We start from the raw sequence: 22500 nt of genomic DNA, 5'->3' as shown, positions 1-22500 counted from the left end.
GAACACCCTAAGGCAATGCAAGGCAAGCAAAATGCTTGCGTCGTAGGTTAGAAAACTGATACAGTAAAATTAAGATAATACGAAAAAACCATTGGGAAAACCTGGCACATATAGTCATTAAGAGCTAATGAGGTGCATAGATTTTTCTAAAAATTAAGCTGTTACGAAATTCATGTCAACGACCTAATAAATAAGTGGATTACAAGTCTTAGTCGAAAAGTATATGTAATTTCCTGGTTCGAATCCAGTCTGGTATGAGATGGCAATATTAGTTGCTAATTTAGATACAGGATTAGCATTTTGAGGGGAAGAGGCCGGTCGATACCCTCGATTCCAGTTCTTAACTTGTAATCTATTTTATCAGTCCCAGAGGGAAGAAAGACAAAGTTGACCTAGGTGAGGTCTGCAACCAGAACATAAAGAGCCAGTATAAATACTGCAAGGCATTTTTCTAACGCCCTTACAATTATCTAGAGTAAGACAATTTCCTGGAGATGTGGAAAGCCTAACGGAAAATTTATAAGTCTTCGAATTACAAAATGCATCTTAGCATATCACAAGAACAAAAATAGACAAAGAAATTTCGTCCAGCCGTTTACAAATCCAGAGTATTTCCCTATCACGTGGTAAAAGTTTTATCCAAATGGCTCCCTATCAGGTTAGAGTTACTATTGCGCAAAGAAAAAGAGATTCTGTTATACCTTATCTGTAGGTGTTCTGTCTTGATCGCAATCTTGTTGCAACATATATTTATGAGAGGAGCTACATATCTTTCGCAGTCAGTTTTCCCTCAATAAGAATCTACTCATAATTCTGTGCAAAAATTATATTGACCAATAAAAACGCTTTCTCAACACTGAAACCCCATCAAATATAGAACAACACTTTTAAATAAAGAATGATACATTAACAATAACTTTATGAATTCTTTACGATATTGGTTTCAAATTTTGGCACAAGGCCAGCAATTCTGGGGAAGGAACGAGCCGATTACATCGACTCCAGTGCTCAACTGGTACTTATTTTATAAACCCCGATAGTTGAAGACGACCTTGGCGAAATTTAAACGCAGAACAAAGACTGACGAAATGCCGCTAAGCACTTTGTCCGGCATGTTAACGATTCTGCCAGCTCGTCGCCTTAAATTCTTTATCATATTAAGAGGAAATTATCTGCACATTTGGCTAACGTCAATAAAAACTGTTCTCATTCATATTTTATTGATTCATACATAGCTATTTGATTGGATTTTATTCAGTTCTTCATAAAGAAAATGTCCCGTTTTTTAAAAATATATTTTTGTTTTCAGAAACACCTCTTGTTTTTGAAATTCCTTTAGTTCTTTTTCCAACGTTGAAGAACATTCAAGATTAGTTTCTTTCTTTGATATCTGGCATAAGTAGGAGACATTATAAATTATAAAGAGAAATCAAAAAATATTTTATAGTGTTCATGTCTTTCTTTTGACCATCAGTGATATAAATGAAATGAAATAACTCGGACTGGGATTTGAAACTCAGTCGAGAATTCAGCTCCGACCCTGAACATACGAACATTTCATCACGTCGAACATCTGTCTATTTGTCTGTTTGTCTGTCTGTTCGTCTATCTGTCTGTCCCCCCACTCTCTCTCTAGTGGGGTTTAAGACTGAATGATAAGAACGCTGTTTTAAATCTTTGAACACTTATCAAATAATATACCGCATGATGAAATGGATTAGCTTAAAATTGCATTCTTCTAATCCCGGTATTGTTCAAAAGAAAAAAGAAGGATTATGCAAAAATGATGTTTCAGTACTTTATAACTTTGTACTATTCTCTCTTCTGAATCAATAAATTTGAAGATCGTAATTAATTGTTAATAGACAAATGTAGTGATTATAGAGTATGCAATGATTGTATACCTCCTCACAAAATTAAGTATGGATTGCGTTTTACAACTGACAGTCTGTAAACAGATTTTTTAAACAAAAATAGACCTTGGATCAATGATATGGATTCTACAACAGCTGGAGCTCCAATCTGCATGACTTCCATTATGACAGCCTGATAAAATATCAATTTCCAGATATTCATTTTCCAACATATCAAAGCCGGTTTGGTGTTGAGCAATTTCTTTATCTAAAGTATCTCATTGCTTACACTTAAAATCACAGTCCAGTTTAATCTTTCATTCCTTTGGTACCAATAGAACTAGTTTTAAAATTTTGCTTCATCGAACACAAAATAATGTTACTAACAACTCTATAATTTTATTTCTAGTTCTCAAATCTGACAATAAAAATCTTGAAGCTGATTATTTTAAGAAATGCAGTTTTAAATAGTGATTCTATTGACGTGATGACGATGTCAACAACGATAGCATACACAATATTAATGGTAAGACAAAAATTATACTCTTAATCTGTTCGAGTCATTAGGGGAATTTTAATGGAAAGCTAAATTACTAATTTGAAGACCAGGTTTAATACTCTTATAAAGAATTTTCTTATTTAGATATCTAACGAAGAAACGTGTTAAAGGACAACTACCAATACTTAGGAAACTAAAACCTGGATTAAGAGAGTAACCTTCTAACACGCTGCTGATATATTTAATCAATTGTATTCAAGGGAATTACGTTAAATCGTCAGTTATAGCAAGTAAGACTGATACAGAAATTTATAAAGACAGATAATATTATATACGTATTTACATTTTAAACAAAGCTTAGCGTGCAGATATGAAGAGTGCATATGAGAGAGAATAAAAGTGTTAGAATCTGTGATGAAGCTTGAATATGCAATGACCATAAAGCTACATGTCCTTATCGGTACCCTTCATCAGCATTACCATCTTTACGCAAACAAGCATTGAATTTTAAGATGGTTTTGAACCTTGCACAATTGCGACTTGTATCTCGCCTATGTGTTTTGACTTGATTTCGTTTCAAATAGACCGCAAAAGTTTCATCTTATATATATATATATATATATATATATATATATATATATATATATATGTATGTATGTATGTATGTATGTATGTATGTATGTATGTATGTATGTATGTATGTATGTATACACATACATATATATAACGTTGAGATGGTTATTGAAATTGAAGTTATTGAAATCATTTTAAAGGAAATGATTCTTTTATTTTTTGTTAGCCAAAGAATACATGTTTGGATTATTAGAAAAAAGAAAAATGAAACGGGCGATTAAAACATAACGTGAAAAACTCGATGGCTCATTGCATTACACCTTAGTGTAATAATCTGGGGCTATATTGGTCATTACCTTGAATCATCCATTATTTCTCAGGTTTTCTTTCTCTTCTTTCTTAGGGGTCACCACTAACCCTGTTCACTTTTACTTCTTTAAACTCAACTTCCTTTGCCTAGATAATATTGGCAACCTCTACCACATGTTTTAACAAGAACCTCCAGTGGTGTACTGACAATCTAGTTTGTTTTGCAGATGTGTCGTAGAGACACTTCACCCAGAAATTGTTGTCGCTGTTGTTGTTGTTGCAGATGTTGTTTCCAAAAACTACCTATGACTTCCACATCCTAAAATGTTAAATCTTGCAACATACGGGTGAGGATGATACATGACAATAAAGACTTAGATCAAAGATAAAACTATTCAAACAACTAGTTTGTTAAGTCCTCGAATATTCTTTTTTAGATCTGATTTGATGCTTAAAATGCAACAGCTCCTTAGTGTGTGGATCGATGATGACACCTAAGCGTAACATGCCGATAAATACCTAGGCTATTTAAACGAAAACTTAGTTTGTACGACGGTTTGCAGAAAGCAGAACGAGTAACTTCTAATGCAAAGCAATTTCTTGCTAATAAAGTCTGATTTGAGAGGTTTAAGAGGCACTTTATTTTTGTACATTAAAATGAACAGTGAAACAGCCAGTCCTGTAAAATAGCTGTTACTAGTTATTCCGAGGAGCTGAACAAAATATTAGTTAGAGGAGGTTGTACATTAAAACAAGTGCATGATGTTGATGAAACCGGGATTCTCTGGAAGCTCATGATTATTGGTACAGAAAAATCAGCTCCAGTCTTTAAAGCTTCCAAATATCGTCTAACGCATTTTTATGACTGGGTGGGGTACTGCTGAGGAATGAAATTAAAGCCCCTTACTTGTAGTTCACTCTAAAAACTGAAACGCATCCAAAGGCTATTATAATGTAATCTACATTTGATTTCGTGTTCAAATGAGAAGGCTTGGGTGATACAACGAGCTTTCTCTGAGATTGATTTACAGACATTTTGCTGTGTTATAGAAAAATATAGTCTCAGGATTAATATTTACAACAAAGTATTGTTCCTTTTAGACAATCACAAGTGAACATAAATTATCTTTTTGATGATGAGTTGAATATATCCTCAAGAACACAATTTCCTTGGATAAAGAAGTGATAGCTAACTTCATCGATATGTTACCTTAGAATAACTCGTAAATGCAATTGATAGGTAAGTTAAAACCTATAGTTCGACTTTTAGAAAATGCTTAATATTATAGAAGCTGTAATTATTATAGCTGAGTCATCGTATGAATTGAAACCCTCAGCTAAGAATAGTGTTTGGCAAAATACAATCAGATTGTATCCGTAACGTTAGGGTTTCTATCCGTGTAGAGTTTTTTTTTTCAGGCGAAAGCCTATGTCGGGTGCAACATTGCCAGACTAGAAAATGGTGCAAGATTTGAAGAAGTCGTCGGTTGAATTAGGATCGAATCGACTTTAAAGAATATAGCTAAATAATGGACTTTGCTGATAACATGATCCTAAACCTGAACGTAACATAAATAACTAGAGGAATTCATAATGAGCTCAGCTTTTACACTGATCTGTACAAACAGAAGATACGTCGTAAACGCCTAACAACTTTGGATACGTTCTTTACGCCTTCAACAGATACAGATGATGATGATGATGGTGATGGTCACAATGAAAATGACGATGATGATGATGATGACGAATAACAGGGGTGTCAAACTTGTTTGGTTTTAAGAACCGGATTAAATCATAAACTAGATACCGAGGGTCGGATAATAACAATTATTCTTAAAACTAATTCATAACGTAGACCAAAGTAAATGGATAAAGGGGGCAATAAACATAATAACTTTATTAACAATGAAGAAAGGAAAGAATATGAGGTGTTAACAAAGTTTGTGCGCAGAGATGTGTGGAAATATTCATATGGTATATATAAATTATTAAGAAAGAATCCCTAGAGAAAAAGCAGAGACAGAAATTGTCCAAATAAAAGTATATAGTTCTTGAGAAGACCAATGCTCGATAGAAAGTTGGCATTGTTTCAGTTGTAAAATTTTTCAATATTGTTCACACCACTGGAATCCATTTGGCTAAACACATACGTAAATTTGAAACATAAGTTGGTTCAACGTTACAGATAAAGTGAAGGGGAAATAGGTCACATCATTTAGTATTTGGTTTCGAAAGCTTTTTCCATTGGCTGAGATATAAAAAAAAGTCCCCTAACGAGCACTGATTCGACTAATCTGTACTAATGTTATCACGGTTCTAGCCGAGCTCCGGCTCTGAAAGCATGCTAGTGACACACATTTAACATAATAATTAAAAAGTATTTAATGATAATTTTTATTTTAAAAATTGAGTCGGGGAGGGCTAAACACAGCTGCAGGACATATGTTTGACACCCCTTCTCTACAGAACAGAAGATAGTGCTCTTCCTTTCAGTAATTTCTATTTTACCAATTCTCTTTACGCTGCAGTCAACATAATTTGTGATGAATACGTATTGTAACTGTATTCTCATTCATTCCCTTACATTTTTCTTTTCAAATGATCTTACATAAACATACTGTGCTTAGATATTTTAATATCGTAGAATCCATTCGGATGAACAGGTACATTAAATTGAAAAGATAAATAAAAAACCAACAAAAACTCCTGATTCAGCGTGTATAGACAAAGTGAAGAAGAAATAGATCATATCTTTTAATAGATGAATTCATGCACAGAAGATGTATTCTTTTTTCCGAATGAATTCTGTCAGAATGCATCTCAGTTTGTAATATGGAAATCAATGAGAAAATAGGTTTCGCATTACAGAATTCCGCATAGCGACAATATTTAAAAGAATACAGGATACTGTAACTCGGGAGATGCCAGAATTTTAGATATTTGTAATACTTACCGACAACAGTTGGTTCCAGATCAACAAAGACCGCTCTGGGGACATGCTTCCCAGCTCCAGTTTCACTGAAGAAAGTACTAAACGAATCATCTCTCCTCGATTTCTTATCTGAAGGTACTTGACCATCAGGTTGAATTTTGTGTTCAAGACAGTAGAGTTCCCAACAGGCATTGCCAATTTGTACACCTGCTTGTCCAACGTGGATACTGATACATTCCCTCTGAAAGAAATAAAGGAATACATGATTATAATTATGATGTACCTTTAATTTCTACGAGCTGCGCCCAAGTCTCAACCGGAGACATCAAGGGAGAAAAGTTTTTACATCTAAAGATACAAACAGTTGAGGTGTCATACAATTGAAAAACTGATGTTTGTGTTTATAAAAACATTATTCGTTTGTTATCAAATTTATAATAAAACTGAATGAATAAGATCGTATTAAACTAGAGTCGATTCGATCAACCAAACTCCTTTACATGTAAGTGATCATGTGTCACCACAAGAAATAATTCAACAACAATATTATAGTTTACCATGCCAGAAAATTCTTTAAAAATAAAAATACTAATGTCTTTTCCTTGGTCTCAGAATTTCTGATGAAATTGTAAGAGTACTGTCTTGGACAGTTGTAGACCGAGCGGTGCCTTTCCATCTCCAAGTCTGACCACAGAAGATCTCTTGCTAGAAATGAGAAACAGACAGAAAGAAGTAGGAGAATCGATCCTAGTAGAGGACTGGTACTTTATTTATCGATCATGACAAGCAAAGTTGACCTCAAGTGTAGCGTAGACTCTCTATATACGTACATTCGAACGTAGCATGGAACAGCTAACCTTCGGTTGCTGTTTGTATCCCGTTGTGTCCACTACTATGATTGGTTGGTATTGGCACAATTTATCCCCTTCTTAGTTGTGCCAACTGACTGCAGATAGCCAGTCAGAGGTTTTAGATAGCATCACGTGAACAACCTTTTTCGAACCCTTTTCGGGCCTACTGCTCCTTATAAAAACCCAGCTTTTTCCTCATTAAACGTCTTTGGTTCCTCCTTTTAAGGTCTAGCCACTGACCACACAAGACACAGCCAGTTCCAGCGACAGCACCACAGCAGCCACGTCGCGACTTACCAACTTCGTCCAACAGCTTTCGGCAACCTCTACCTCAGTTCCCACCATCGTTCTAACGTCAACATCTCTACCGACAACTCGCCCAGGTTTCACCACTTCTCTGTTCATTATTTACTTCACCATGGATCAACAGTGAATATACAACCTGCGAGAACTGTACCAAATGACCCAAACAGCAGCATCACAGCCACAACTTCACGTACGACATGTACCTGTTACCGCTTGGCATCATGGCCGCAACTTCTTGATACAGTATTTCAATTGCCGTGTACAATTGACTACGAACAGGTATTCTCATTCTTGTGTCTATGGACTTTTCACTTTGATGGCTATAGACTCTTTCACTGTCTTTTTCTTCATTGCCATTCCCATATGTTCTTCACACGCGCATACATCTATGCTTACACACGCACATACATTTTGTTCTCATGACGGCCTGTCTATTATTCTGTATATATGACACATACACAGACACACATTGTTTACATGTCAATAAATCTTCTCTTAACTATTCTACTCGGTTGTGTCTCTTTTCCCACCTAGCACTTATGTAGTATTCATTTTATATTTATTGTATCGACCGTGTAATGTACTAAAGAGCAATTCCCGTCACTTCGCATCGCACTGTCTTTACACAAGTTATTTGAACTCAAAAGGCAAAGAGCCGAAACGAATTCCAAAAGGCAATCTATCAGATACGAACTTCCCTACCAAATCATCTATAAAGACATTGTTATAGATGGACATACTAGCAAATATATTTGATAGTGAGTGTTTTATAATTATAATTTATAGATCGGTGGTTACCAAAATCAGTAGATTGCCGTACAAATGATTTATTGTATCTAGTTATGTCTTTTACTCGTTCTTGCTACTAATACCGCGCTGGCCAAAATACCTGACTCTTAAACAGCCTAGTCCACCGTGTTGCAATAAATTGATATGAACTATCTATGAGCAACTCACTTCGATCAGCAGTAACCTCTAAAACATATAACTTCTGTAAGCAGTAAAGTCTTTAGGCTATGACTTCTGTACGCAGTACCTTCCATAACCTTTGATCTCTATAACGAATGACCCAGCAGCATTGTAAAATTAACAAATGTTTCATTCTAGCACTATTTTCCGTTTCTACTTTGCTGCAAACATGACCCCTGTCATGATAGCGGAGGTACTCTATATAAAGTCTGCACTACGGTCTCTGCCACCAAAACCTACTACCACTCTACTTATCTTAGATGGTGAATTTCAGTCGGTGTGTAATAACTGCACGAATCCCTATTGCGTTCTACGGAGAATACACGCTATGTCTTATTTGATTTTCAATTTAGGCACAAGGTGTAAAGTTTGGCCGGAGGTGGGAGGTTAGTCTGTTTTATCGCCCATGATACTTGATTATCTTTTTATTTTATCGAGCCCAGAAGATTGAAAGTAAAAGTTGACCTCGGAGGGTTTTAAACTCAGAACGGCAAGAGCCGGAAGAAATATCCGAAGGTATTGTATTCAATACTTTAACGAATTTGCAACTCCACCACCAACGCCGTCTTAGCATCATTATAGGCCCCACCTCCTGACAAATCACTGCACTGGGTCCTATAGTATTTATTGACAGCAATCCACAGCATACGCGTATAAGAATTGAACTTCTTGCCCTGTAGGTAACTGTCCCGTGACTCCGTCCCTTAAGACGACACGGTCCACCACTCTTGTTAAATCTAATAACGGTTCTTTTTTAGGCACAAAGCCGGCAATTTTGTTGGGAGGGTGTGTCGATACGATCTACTCCAGTATTTGACTGGTACTTTACTTTATTGACCCCAAAAGTAAAAATGGTAAAGTTGATCTCGGCGGGATTTGACCTTAGAATGTATAGAGCTAGATCAAATGTCATGTGATGCTTTTTCCGACGCTCTAACAATTCAACCAGTTCGCTGTCCTTGCTAATTCTAATAATGGTTTCAGATGTTGGCACAAGGCCAGCAATTTCGGGGGAGTGTTCAACTAGTACTTCTTTTATCGACCCCGAAAGAATGGAAAGCAAAGTCGACCATGACGGAATTTGAACTCAGAACGTAAAGACGGACGAGATGCCACTAAGCATTTTGCCCGGCATACTAACAATTCTGGCAGTTCGCCACCTTTTTGTTAATTCTATAATGCTATGTTAGCATCTTCTACAATTGAAATACCATTTATGTTACCCGTGCGTTTGACTGACTGTGCCTTTCATTTCAAACACCTGGCGTCATTAACGGACTGTTTCCGTTTTATTTCCTAAATATTAGTGCTAGCTTTTGAAATATTTCCTCCAGTTTTTTAAATATTGTTATTTTGTTCCATTGAAGATTGGCATGTCATCAAAATAATGTGTTGAAGATTGGTGTGTCTTTAACACTGATGCTTGGACAGTTTACTCTCACATCTTTGTCCACATGTACAAAAATCGTAAGCAGCCAGATTGGTAGGATGCCACTCTCGGGGTTAAATAAACAGTGGTTCGAATCCTGACGCTGGCGTTGTGTTGAGTTCATCATCACAACATTGAATTCTTGTGGCTCAATCTACATAGCTTCAAATAAGTCATTATTGTAAGTGACAAAAGCAATGAACAATTAATGAATGTTTCAATAGCTTCTTCTGAATTAAGGTTTTTTTTTGATGTGCCTGCTAATTTCAGAATTCTACTTTTAGACCTTCCCATTTCCAATCACATGCAGATTCAATAGAAATGAATAGTTGTGGTCTAAAATATATCAGCTTATAGTAAACAAATCATTGTCTTTTATCATTTATTTTACCATCTCCTCAGGGAGTAACATCAGAGTTTCTTTTTATGCTAAACTATTGTTGCTGTTTTCCCTCAAGCTAATCCTTTTCGAACAAGCATGTAATTAAAAGCAATCCAGCTGTGATCATCTCGTCTATTTTTCAGATGTGTATCGTTTCAAGATCTATATTATCCAATGTGTTGAAACAGTAGTGATTTCAGGTAGATTTAGATGCTATTCCTAACATGTAAAGGTCATGTAAAGGTTCTTCATTGTCTTGTGTTATACGAGTTGAAGCACTCAGTCGTAGATAAGGCAGATCATCCAAAGAGACAAAGTTTCATTGTCACTTTGTAATTGTCAGATATTTTATTATATCTATATATATAAAACTGTAGTTGTGTGAGTGTCTGTCCCCTTCGATTTAGATTCCTAACTACTCCCACATTTTGCGGTGCAGTTTAACCAAATTCGAGTATCTTATAGTCGTGATTCATATCAAGCCCGTCTGAGTATTAGCGCGCGTCTACGATGAGTCTACGATTTTAAAAATAATTTAACATCATTTTTTATTCCATTTTAATGCATAATTTTTCGTGTGTCGATGGCGGCGGAGTTGGTGTCCATGGTCACACCTGCACCCTCGTGAAGCTGTGGGGAGGGGAGTGTAAAGAATTCAACGTCGTAAAGCGTTGTCAAGGAGACCAGCGTTCTTTTAGAACAACGACTTCATGGCTTGAAGACACCAAAATTACCATAATTTTTTATTCCATTTTTAATGCATTTTTTTGCTATAACTCACTAAAAATGCTTATATAGTTATTTCCCTTACAAATCCGAGCTACGCCGGGCGATACTGCTAGTATTTTATAAAATATCCAAAGTGGCTCCCTAGTAAAGGAGAAGTATTTGAAGCTTAATCTTTCGAGTAAAACCTTTCATTAGAAAGATATAAATTCTGTAATAGATTAGCATTCTGTCACAAGAAGAGGTATCCCATAGCCGCTTAAACCCATGGAAATACTGGTAATTTCCAGTATGCTGCAATAACTTTTGGTGGTGTCAGTAGTGGTAGCAGCAGCAGCAGCAGCAGCAGTAGTAGCAGTAGTAGTAGTTGTAGCAGCAGTAGTAGTAGTAGTAGTAGTGTAGTAGTAGTAGTAGTAGTAGTGGTGGTGGTGGTAGTAGTAGTAGTAGTGTAGTAGTAGTAGTAGTAGTATAGTAGTAGTAGTAGTAGTAGTAGTAGTAGTAGTAGAGTAGTAGTAGTAGTAGTAGTAGTAGTAGTAGTAGTAGTGGTAGTAGTAGTAGTAGTAGTAGTAGTAGTAGTAGTAGTAGTAGTAGTGTAGTAGTAGTAGTAGTAGTAGTAGTAGTAGTAGTAGTAGTAGTAGTAGTAGTAGTAGTAGTAGTAGTAGTAGTAGTAGTAGTAGCAGCAGCAGTAGATAAGGCAAGAAGAAAATTAATATAAAAAATTATCATATTTATAATAAAACTCTGTGCCCATATCATCAGACTTTCTAAGTGACCGCAATTTATTTGATCATTTCATTATCAGACCCATTAATTCACATGAAGTGATGACGTAAGAAATTCGCATACAATAATCATTGACTTTATACACACCAATAGTCATAAGTAGTAATTGACGTCATTGTAAGTTTTGCAGATATACGTGAAAAACTGTTCAGTAATAACGTTTTCTACTGATACATATGCCACAATGTTGTACACTGGTAATTCATTAATTGAAACTAATGCAACACCTAAGAGGTTGTACACTAATACCACACCGACAATGTTGTATACTCATACTATGCCAAAAATGCTATACACAAACGCTATACATTTAAGATTGTACAATGATAGAAAATCAGAGATGTCGCAAAAGGACACCACTTCGACATCATTGATTTTTAGTGGCTCACCGAAGTCATCCAACAGTGACGCATCACCAGCAAAATTATTTACAACGAGCTCAACGTTCACCAGAACCACGCCAGCAAGATTGAAAACCTATGCGACACCAGTGACAGTGTGCAGCAATTGATTGGATTTTGATTGAGATATCAATGAATGTTTTGGGTTGGTTGGAAATTCCAGAAAAGATGTCTTTGCAATCATTATTTGATTATCTCTAATTGTTAACATTCTTTTGAGTAAGAACGACACGCCTCTCCAACTTTTGTGTAAGACGAATTATTATAGACTGACTCTCCGTAAATGAAGCATCTACATGATGCGTAATGAAGAATATATAGATATATATAACTCTAGTGAGCTCCCTTAACCGGGATACAGGGAGACTTAAACTTAGAACTAAGGAAAACACAACGGTAAGCCCGTCCTACGTCTATAGTATTTATTTATAATGAGCTATAAGCATAAAACGGTACAACTGACGGATGCTCTACCGACTTGCTCGAGCATCTAATCCTGAATATTATTTGTTCTTCATGTAATTGATTAAGACGAAAATCAAAATCAACGCCGAACAACGTGCGAGATTATCGAACTTTCTGCGGTTTCATTCATCCCTTTAATAATTATAGATTCTCCCAGTAAGCGTTGGTTTATTCAAATGTTAAAATATAGGATGTGTTTTCTTCGATGATTTTGTAATTATTTTGATGTATGCATGCAGAATAGCATCAACGTTAGTTGATGTTGTGAGATTATGAAAAACCTTGAATCTATCTTTTTATGGAAATAGTTCCATTAGGCTCTTTTAAAATTTGCAAAAAAAGTGGCTTTGCTTTTTTACAATGATGTGTAACTGTGTTCGAATGATAATTGGTTGGTGTCCCAAGTAAAATTATCGATTTATGTGCGTGCGTGCATGTGTGTGTGTGTGTGTGTGTTTCCGTAAAGTCACAGAAGTGGCTGGGGTTACTATGAAAGTGTTGTCGGGGGAAGTTATTGTAAGTAAGCTTGACAAGGTATGTATGTCTGTGCGAGTTGTATGTATGTATGTATGTATGTATGTATGTATGTATTATGTATGTATGTATGTATGTATGTATGTCAGGTCACTTTCGAGTGCTACTGGTAACATGTAACCCAGTACAACCTGTTGCAAGGTCGGGCCGTCGGCGACTAAACTGGCAACCCCATCAAGCTTGCTTGGTGAGGAGGGTGATTATTGGACACCCTGCGGGATGAAAAACAAAACCCGTCAAAGGGCGGAGGAACTCTTGAGAGTCAACGGCCATCCGATAAATGTGTATTTTTTTTCTCTTACGGCTTAAGGCTGTATCATGCACGGGGACAGAAATAATCGGACTGAATACCCGATCGCGCGGTTAAACCATTGGGAGTGAAGGACTCCTAGCCTTTGTTAGGGCATCCTTCTAGGAGAAGGTAACTCAGGTAACTGGGATAACTCCGACATAAAACCTGCGGCTCAGTGGTTACCGATGATGTTGACTTGTTCTTCTTTTCGGATTATGGCTGCTGTTGCTTAGTGAGTGGGATTGACTCAGTGCACAGCCTTTCCTCACTTTAAAAAAATCTTCTTGCACAGGCATTGCACGATAACAACATTGTTTATGATTGTTGATGGTGCTGTGAGTCTCAACTGAATGGCTGGCTGTAGCCTTAAAAAGCAAATAAAAGTCACATTCGATCACAACACTAATAACAGTTAAGCTTCGTGAAATGGCCATACTCGATAGCGAGGGGGCAGCCATCATGTATGTATGTATGTATGTATGTATGTATGTATGTATGTATGTATGTATGTATGTATGTATGTATGTAAATTAATTTTTGCAAGGAAAAGTTTAACAGTAATTTCGAAGTTTCAACAAACAGTCATACTGATAATGGCCTGCTAAGACTTCGAAGTCAATGTCAACCTTTCTTGTAAAGATTAAGATGTATTCTATTAAAAAGTACTGAGTGGTCGTTCAGTTCAATGTTAAATTACTTCTATATAGCTTCACATTCAAACAAGGCATATGTGTGCGTGCGTGCGCGTGCGTGCGCGCGCGTGTGTGTATTTATATTATTGTGCTTCGTAATACTGTTTTTATTTTTAAAGTCTGCATTTCTAGAGTAATGGACGTTTCCTATTACTTTACGAATGTAATTTCTGATGTCTATATATTAAATTCAAGTTGCTTTGTGTTGTTTTTATGCATGTTACATGACCGACTGCATATTGAAGGAGTCGGTCAAACCTGATCTGAATCTAATTCAGAATTCTGAGTGTTAATATTTAACATAGAAATTCTAAATGATCATAATGCTGTAGAGAAGTGAGCTGAAAAGTCAAGGAATTACATTAACTTAGGTGTTGAGTCAAAGACAGTGAAAGAAATACGTCTATTGTCCCGTTTAAAATTAGTACAACTCGAACGATACACATCTATTATTGTGAAGACATTTCCAAGTTATCTCTAAGGATTTATTTGATATAATCCCTCAATATAACAATACGAACGACAGCTTATATTATTATTCATGGAATTATCGAGAGTAGCGAGATGACAGAATCGTTAGCGTATGGTATTTCTTAGCAGAATTTCTTGCGGCGTTTTACGATCTGAGTTCCATTCCGCCAAGGTTAAATTTGCCAGTCGTCCTCTCGGGGTTGGTAAAAGAAAGTACCAGCCAAGTACTGGAGTCGATGCAATCCATTTTCCCCCTCTTCTAAATACTGCTGGCCTTATGCCACACATAGAATTGATTATGTAATTAACGTCTTGACGTTATAGCAGCTAAGAAATATGACGTCATTACATTTGCAACCGGGACAATCATCTCTGTAAAGAAATAGACAGGTTATATTGAAGGAGAGACATGGGCACATTGCAGGCAACAGCAGTACATAGTTGGGTAAATAGTGTCAGAATGTTTTAATAAAGTTTTTTTTTGTTATTCATGTGTATAGCACAATGAAGTACTGTTCCTGCAGCTGATTCAATGCTGCTTGCTACTCATCCAGACATCCTAGATCTTCCCCATACACACAACGAGAACAGCCAACTGAATGACAAAGTTTCTTACCAACACACTCTAGCCTCTTACCCATAGCCGTGCTGTGTCTTCTCATGATTTTTTCTACTGCTAATCATGTGGCCTCTATTCTTTGGAATTAATTGGTCTCACTCCACATCCACTCAGGCACTCAACAAACTTGTCTCACTTCTCGGCAATTATATTCTATTCCCCTCGGATTCTGCACTAACCGCTATGCCTCTTTCAGACTATAACTTGTGGTCGCCAGCTCTTGGAATTCTCGGTTTGTAGGTATTTTTTTCTATTGTCGAAGCTTCGACCAGTGGTATTTTGGAAGCAACAGTTTCTAATTTCTGATGCTTGTTGTTGTCGTTGTTGCCTCCACCAGTACCTGCCGTTTTTGGTTTCTGTCTCTGTTTTCTAACTTCCAAGTAGTTCTTTGTTTTCCAAGTAGTTCTTTGTCCCACATGTACAAAAACTGCCCTTTCTGCTCTGAACTGCTTATGTCATTGGTTTCCTTTCCCGCTGACAATCTAGAGCAGCTCGAAATAGCTTCGTTGTCTTCCGGAATATTCAAGGTTTACACACCGATACAGAACCACCTGATCACCTTTCCTTCCCTATCATCTCTGCGATACCCACCTGCGTGTATTGTACTGCAAAGGGGATGGAAAAACAAAAGTATTTGCTAATGTCCCTGGTTGTGACTCTTGCACATCGTTGTCAGTGATCAAGCACATGTTCCCTTATGCCCTGCCCTGATGTTTGGAAACCACGTTTTTCCATGCATCAGCCAGGTTTTCTTTCAGTTGAACCTTCGAGGACATATGGAAACACTCCTCTACTTTTGAAAGAAACGGAAGTATGTCACTTTTCTCCTTGCCTTTCCCTGGAGGTATTCCTCGAGCAAGAATGTACAGACTTATGTAACGTACTTCTGCCATGTTCTTGCCTTTTCCGAGAGTTGATCTATATCAATCACCTCCCTCTGATTAGCTAACAAGTTTATTACTATTGTTCTTAAGAGCTATTAGATTTATCATTAAATTTTCATTCGTTAAAATGTGCTGCATGTTCAGATATATCTATTTTCTTTACTTTTCTTTTTTCTCTTTGTCTTTGTTTTTTACACTCAGTATTATTGTTTTCAAAAACATTTGGGGTGGGGTGGGGTGGGGGCATAATCAATGCTATTTCGTTTGTTATCAGCACTCCCTGGGAAGAAGTCAGGTTAAATTATTAGTAATTAGCATTTTTAGAAAAAATAATATAAATATCTATAAGACAGATACTTTTCTCTACTTTATATAATGCTGTAGACCTCCAAAGGTTCTGAAGACTCTTCTGTACAAAATAATACGACATAAAAATTATTTTCCTTCATTAAGTAAATCCAGTAAAATCTAACTATTTCAAAGACGTCCGTATATTTCAACAAGCAGCGGCAGCAGCAGCAGCAGTAGTAGTAGCAGCAGCAGCAGCAGCAGCAGCAGCAGTAGTAGTAGTAGTAGTAGTAGTAGTAGTAGTAGTAGTAGTAGTAGTAGTAGTAGTAGTAGAAGAAGAAGAAGTCCTCTATTCACATGATAATCCAGACAAATATTTTTACAAAAATGGAAACAATGAACAGTAAAATACAAACTGGGAAAAAAAGAGGAATTGGAAAAAGCAACAGAAATTATGAAAAAGTCAAAATAATCAAAAGGCAGTTTCACAATATTCCCAAGATAAAAATGGTAACCTGCAAGACTCAACAAAAGAGATGTTAGCCAGGGCGAAAGTCGATATTTCAAAAGCTGCGGGCTAAAAGCAGAAACAAAATTTGCTTTAAGCAGCACAAGGCTGATGCCAAGCCACGAATAATTACAAAAATAAAAGCATAAAAATCGGGAAAATATGCAGACGATGTAATCAATACAACGAGGCATTGCATCACTTCTGACTACCACGTCCTTGCCAAGTTGGAATATATTGACAGAAATGATCGAATAAATAGCGACAATACTTCGATGTGAAAACGGGTGTGATGTAAGCGTGTACCAAACACGGCACATGACAATGATCTGAACGTAAGCATATGGGACATGCCTATCAGGCCTGATAAGAGATCAAAGTAAACAGTCCAGATATAATTGTCAAGCACTGGAACAAAAATATATGTATTCTGTCAGACACCACGAATAAAGCATTGCCTTGGTAAAGGCATCGAAACTGTCAAAGTATATGGATTTTAAATTTTAAATAAGCAGGATGTGGGGCATGAAAGTAAAAAACAATAATGATAACTAGCATACTCATTCTTAATATGTCCCAGTAGATTCAACTTGAATATGCTAACCATTGTTCAGTTTTGTCATTGCAGAACAGCTTCTTTCCGACAAATGTGTGTTCATATCACACTCGATTCATTTGCGTAAGGAGACTTTGGGGCATCCGGTGTTTCGATATAATTGTGTTTCGTCAGCCAAAGGTGACCCTAACTAATGAATCTAATAGTTTGTCGTTCCTTTTTACAACTTCATCAAACAAATTACTTGCTGATGCATACTGATATCTGCTAACTGATTCGAACATGACTGTGCTAATCGCTGGAGTACTAGGCTTGAATTTTAAAATGAATAAAACATCAAAATCATGTCAGAGTCAGACGTTTCACACACTGCAATAGATAACCCTGACACAGCCCACATCCCTGCAAGAGAGTAGCACAACTCAAACAGTAAACTTTGTACAAGCAACATGTATCTTATGCAATCATTATTCAATAAAATAACACTAGACAACACATACAACACATATTCTATACAATATATCAAAACACATTCTATACAATCAATACCTAATAGACACGCACAATACATACGCAACACAACCAACATCTGATAAAACAATACAAAACGCACAACACATATTCTGTACAAACGTTACTCATTATAGACTCAACACAGCCATCATTACTAAATAATATAATACAATACTTGCACTACACATACTCTACACAGTCAGCATCACCAAACAATATAACACCACATACAATCAATCATTATCCAATAAAACAACACATAAGACATAATTCATGCTCTCGTATAATCGATACCCAACATTACAAGACCAACAACTCACACAGCTAAGCTTCTGCGCAGTTGCCACCTTTGATAATGATGATGATGATGATATGATGATGATGATGATGGTGATGACGAAGAGATAAAAAGTAAATCTCTATTAGGATATTGATTTCTGGTGATAAAGCAGGACGGTTTTATTAGGAAGGGAAAAATAATCGATCTCAGTACATGACTGGTATTATGTTACCCAGCCCGGTGGTGTTAGATAATTAGATACTGGCAGGATGTGACAAGTAACGTACTGAAGTATTAAATCATACAGCCTACAGCCCAATTTTCTACTGTCACAGTCAGTGGTGTAACCAGAATGAGTGCCGCCCGGAGCAGTCCTTAAGTTTGCTGACCCACTCTCCGACCACCCAAGCCTTTACAATCTTATATAGCAAACCCATATAAGCATCACTCGAGGCGGACCTCCCCCTGGTCTCCTCTACCTAGCTACGCTACTAGTCACAGTCACTGTTCTCGCCCTCATAGATATCGGCTTCAAATTTTTGGCACAAGGCCATCAAATTACGGTGGAGTGGGTAAGTCGATCACAGTGACCCTGAGAGAAAGAAAGGCAAAGGCTACTTTGGAAGAATTTGAACCCAGAACGTAAAGATAGACGAAATGCCGCCAAGCACTTTCCCCGGCGGACTAACAATTCTGTTATCCTTTCGCCCTCATAGATATTATTAGCATTTGTGTATTAAATTACATACAGGTTTTCGTTTTGTCCTTGTATGTTCTGAGTTCGAGTATCGTGGATGCCATTTGTTTTTCTTTGATTTTGGAGCGATACAACTATATATCAGTAATACATTAAAATAGAATCTATTGATTATACACTTCCTCTACAAAGTGTACCCTAATGCCAAAGTTTGTATAGAACTACATTATTACATGACGGACTTCTAAGTTTATCGTGTTAGTGATCCTGGACCGCTGACCTGGATTGATTTTGAGTTTCAGTTTGAGGTTTTGCATTTACCTAACCCCAGCAAGGTACTTGAAAAAAAGCATCAATGTTACAACTTCACTTCAACTTTTCTGTCCTTGAATTCCTTGATCATCATGCACCCAGGCCTTGCAGGAAGAAACCAATATTTAGAACTTTATGGCACGTGCCACGAAGTGAGCTCTTGGCTATCCTTATTCGCCATCCGGTTTCAATTTCCAGTTGTAATATCACTTATATCACGAATCACCTCCAAAAAGGCTTACATAGATGTCATACGATCTCATTTCCTCTCTCCAATAAATGTGAATTCTGTATGGAACTATACAATATTAACGTAACAAGGTGAAGTTAGGGAACTGATACAGATAAAACACACAAGCTCATCTGATTAAAGTATTTTTACAGAAATAGATACAGTTTCCATAATGTAAATGATGCGATAAACGAAATTTTGTCTAAGATTTCTTAAAACTAATAAGCAAGCGCTGAAATTACCTTCATTCTATGAAAATATATGTAGACATCATTGCTTTAACTTTTCTAAATATTTTGATAACATGCATAGAAACAACATGAACTCTATGAGTCAACAAAAATAATGTAATGGTAAATATACAAAAAGACGTGATGGTCACATCTAGAACCCCTTTTTATAACAGGCCTGCTCGAGTGATGCTGGTGCGAAACGAAATAACCAGAACTACGTAATATGCATTCTTTTTTTTTAAGATATGAGTTGTTCTAATATGAGTTGTTCTACGTTTTAATCTCTTAAAGAACTTTCAGAAAGTTAGAATTTAATGGGCAGTAGAATCAATAGAACGTCGGACATAATCCTTTTGACATTTAAGTATGTCTGATCACGTTTTGAGTTCAAATACCACCAGAATAGAGTTCTGTCCTTTATATCTCTGTAGTTGATTAAATCAACATATTCCACTCCTTGAATGTATTGTTTCGTATCAAGCTTAGAAACTAGTATTCTTCACAGTCATATGGTGTGACTCGATTCAACAACCAGTTTTCTGTTCCTGTACAAACACCATTCCACTTCATCTAAACCACTGTTATATTTGTATAAAAGTAGGAAAGTCACAGCATCCCCATTAAATTATGGATTTTGTGCATAACGGAAAGAAAATAATATTATCTGTACATAAGGCAGTGAGCTAGCAGAATCGCTAGCACGCTGAGCAAAATACTTTGCAGCATTTCGTCCGTCCTAACATTCTGTGCTCAAATTACGCTGAGGTCGACTTTGCCTGTCATCCTTTCAGGGTCGATAAAATAAGTACCAGTTGAACACTGGGGCGATGTAATCGACTTGCCCCTTCCCCAAACTGGTTGGCCTTGTGCCAAAATTTGAAGCCACTATTATCTGTACATTTTGTATTCAATAAGATTTATTGAATCCTAAATTTACATATCAGTATTCAACTCATAAACGTACATTTCCATTAGATAAGACATTAATATCCTTAAATTTTATAAATATACAGAATAAATGGGATTTGTGACGTTCGTGTCTCTATGAAGTGAAATTCACTCATCCCAACAGAACTATAACCGAATCCGATTGAATTCTTACACTATAACCCTTGCCTTTTCAACGGATGATACTGAGCTACATTATAGAATTGGTTCCTGGATGGTCGAACAATTCACTCGCACCATGATCTCTTACAAAAAAAGAAAGAAAGAAAGAAAGAAAGAAAGAAAGAAACACGACTTTTAAATCTTTTTATTACTTTGAAATTAATTTCCTAATCATTTTTTGTTTGTTCCCCATGGTGCTCTGCTGTCTGAACCAGCTCTCTTACCCAACAAAACATTGATTTCTTATATTGACACAAGGTCGCAAATGTGCAAAGTGGTTTAGTTGATAGAATGTCTTTTAATGCATGCCTCGTATTTATTTTATCAGCATAGGAAGAAAAGTAAAGTTTATTCGGACAACATTTGGATACAAAGCGTAGATAAAATAAAATAGTGAAAGCCATCTCATCTGGCACTCAAAAACACTTCTCTGTAGCGTAGCCAGGTATAGGTGCGGGGACGTTCCACTCCGGCTGACGCTTTTATGAGGGCGACACTTTTGGGTCTGCTGTATAAGCCCTGTCTATTGTATTGAAATACAAGTGTTTTTAATGTGGGGACACAAGTTTTCGATTTAGAATAACTTATGGAATTTTATGGGATGCTGTGACATTAGTATTTTTCCACAAATGTAATAGTGGTTTAAGTGAAGTGGAATGGTAGTAAACAGGAACAGAAAACTGGGATGTGCCGTGAATAACTGCGCAGAGTAATGAGGGTGGGCTGCAAACTCATGGGCTGCCCGGGTGGCATCATCTTGCTACATCACTGCTTTTTTGTCGTCTCCCTAAAAATGGTCGTGTGTACGGGCAAAGAATACTAACATATGCTTGCGTGGTAGAACTGGGGCCACTTTTATAAATAATACCCAATAAATCTCTATACTATGGTCAATGTAATTGAGTGTCTCGTCCTAGCCCCAAATCAATAAGGCTGGTCTCCTGTTGATGTATAAACAACGTTTCTCATCTGCAAAATATAAGAACCTACGTTTTGAGGTTGTGTAACAACCAATGAGGCACATAAATGATATACATTATTATTTTCTTTGGTTTAGAATTAGTTAAATCTTGGTTCAGTGTATGTTGACATATGTATAGGAAGGCGCATGGCACAGTGGTTAAAGCGTCGAGTTTTCAATCGTGAGGTTGTGAGTTCGATTTCTAGACCGACCTGTGTTTGTGTTCTTGATCAAGACACTTTATTTCACGTTGCTGCAATTCATTTAGCAGTAAAAATGAGCTGCGACATCGCTGGTGCCAAGCTGTATCTGCCTTTGCCTTTCCCTTGAGTGATATTTGGTGGCATTGAGAGCGGGAAACTGATATAAATGGGCGACTACTGGTCTTCCACAAACAACCTTGTCCGGATTTGTATCTCGGAGAAGTATTTACGTGCAATCCCATGGTTATTCGTAACCGAAGGGGTCTTTACCCCTATGTATGGGTCACACCTATGCTTTTAATACATACGCTAATATGCTAAAGGAAATTAGGAAACATTGTACAGAGACTGGAGGTATCAATTACAGACTTGTTTTTATTGAACAAAACATTAAACATATATATCTGTTTCGATGTGTAAAATATAAAATATGCATCTTTAACAATGCAGTGCGGATCAATAAAATAATATTCATCAACTGGAACTAATTTTACCGACCTCGGTTGGATGAAAGGCAAAGGAGACACTTGCGAGATTTGAACCCAAATTGTGAAACGTCGTGCTAAATAATCATTTCTACTATAGGCACAAGACTTGGATTTTTGTGGGAAGGGGAACAATCGATCACATCGACTCC

General features: G+C 36.7%; 1 protein-coding gene and 1 long non-coding RNA gene across 4 annotated transcripts in view; one reads left to right on the top strand and one right to left on the bottom strand.

Annotated features, from left to right (window-relative positions):
• The window catches only part of LOC115224301 (tubulin alpha-1B chain), a 33405-nt gene that overhangs the window by 4978 nt on the left and 5927 nt on the right, over nucleotides 1–22500 (bottom strand). Inside the window, exon 2 of the mRNA XM_029795136.2 lies at nucleotides 6188–6407. Within this exon, the coding sequence (XP_029650996.1) occupies nucleotides 6188–6407 (220 nt within the window). The remainder of the gene's footprint in view (nucleotides 1–6187; nucleotides 6408–22500) is intronic.
• The window catches only part of LOC118768612, a 38947-nt gene continuing 28172 nt past the window's right edge, over nucleotides 11726–22500 (top strand). For 2 of the 3 annotated variants that reach the window (XR_005004402.1, XR_005004403.1), the window contains exon 1: nucleotides 11726–12409. This is a non-coding gene — a long non-coding RNA (uncharacterized LOC118768612). The remainder of the gene's footprint in view (nucleotides 12410–22500) is intronic. The other variant, XR_005004404.1, reaches the window with a different exon arrangement.

This window comes from Octopus sinensis, linkage group LG2, assembly GCF_006345805.1.
Source record: "Octopus sinensis linkage group LG2, ASM634580v1, whole genome shotgun sequence".
Taxonomy (NCBI): Eukaryota; Metazoa; Mollusca; class Cephalopoda; order Octopoda; family Octopodidae; genus Octopus; species Octopus sinensis.
The sequence above is the reverse complement of the archived record's forward strand: the minus strand, read 5'-3'. Positions and strand labels throughout refer to the sequence as shown.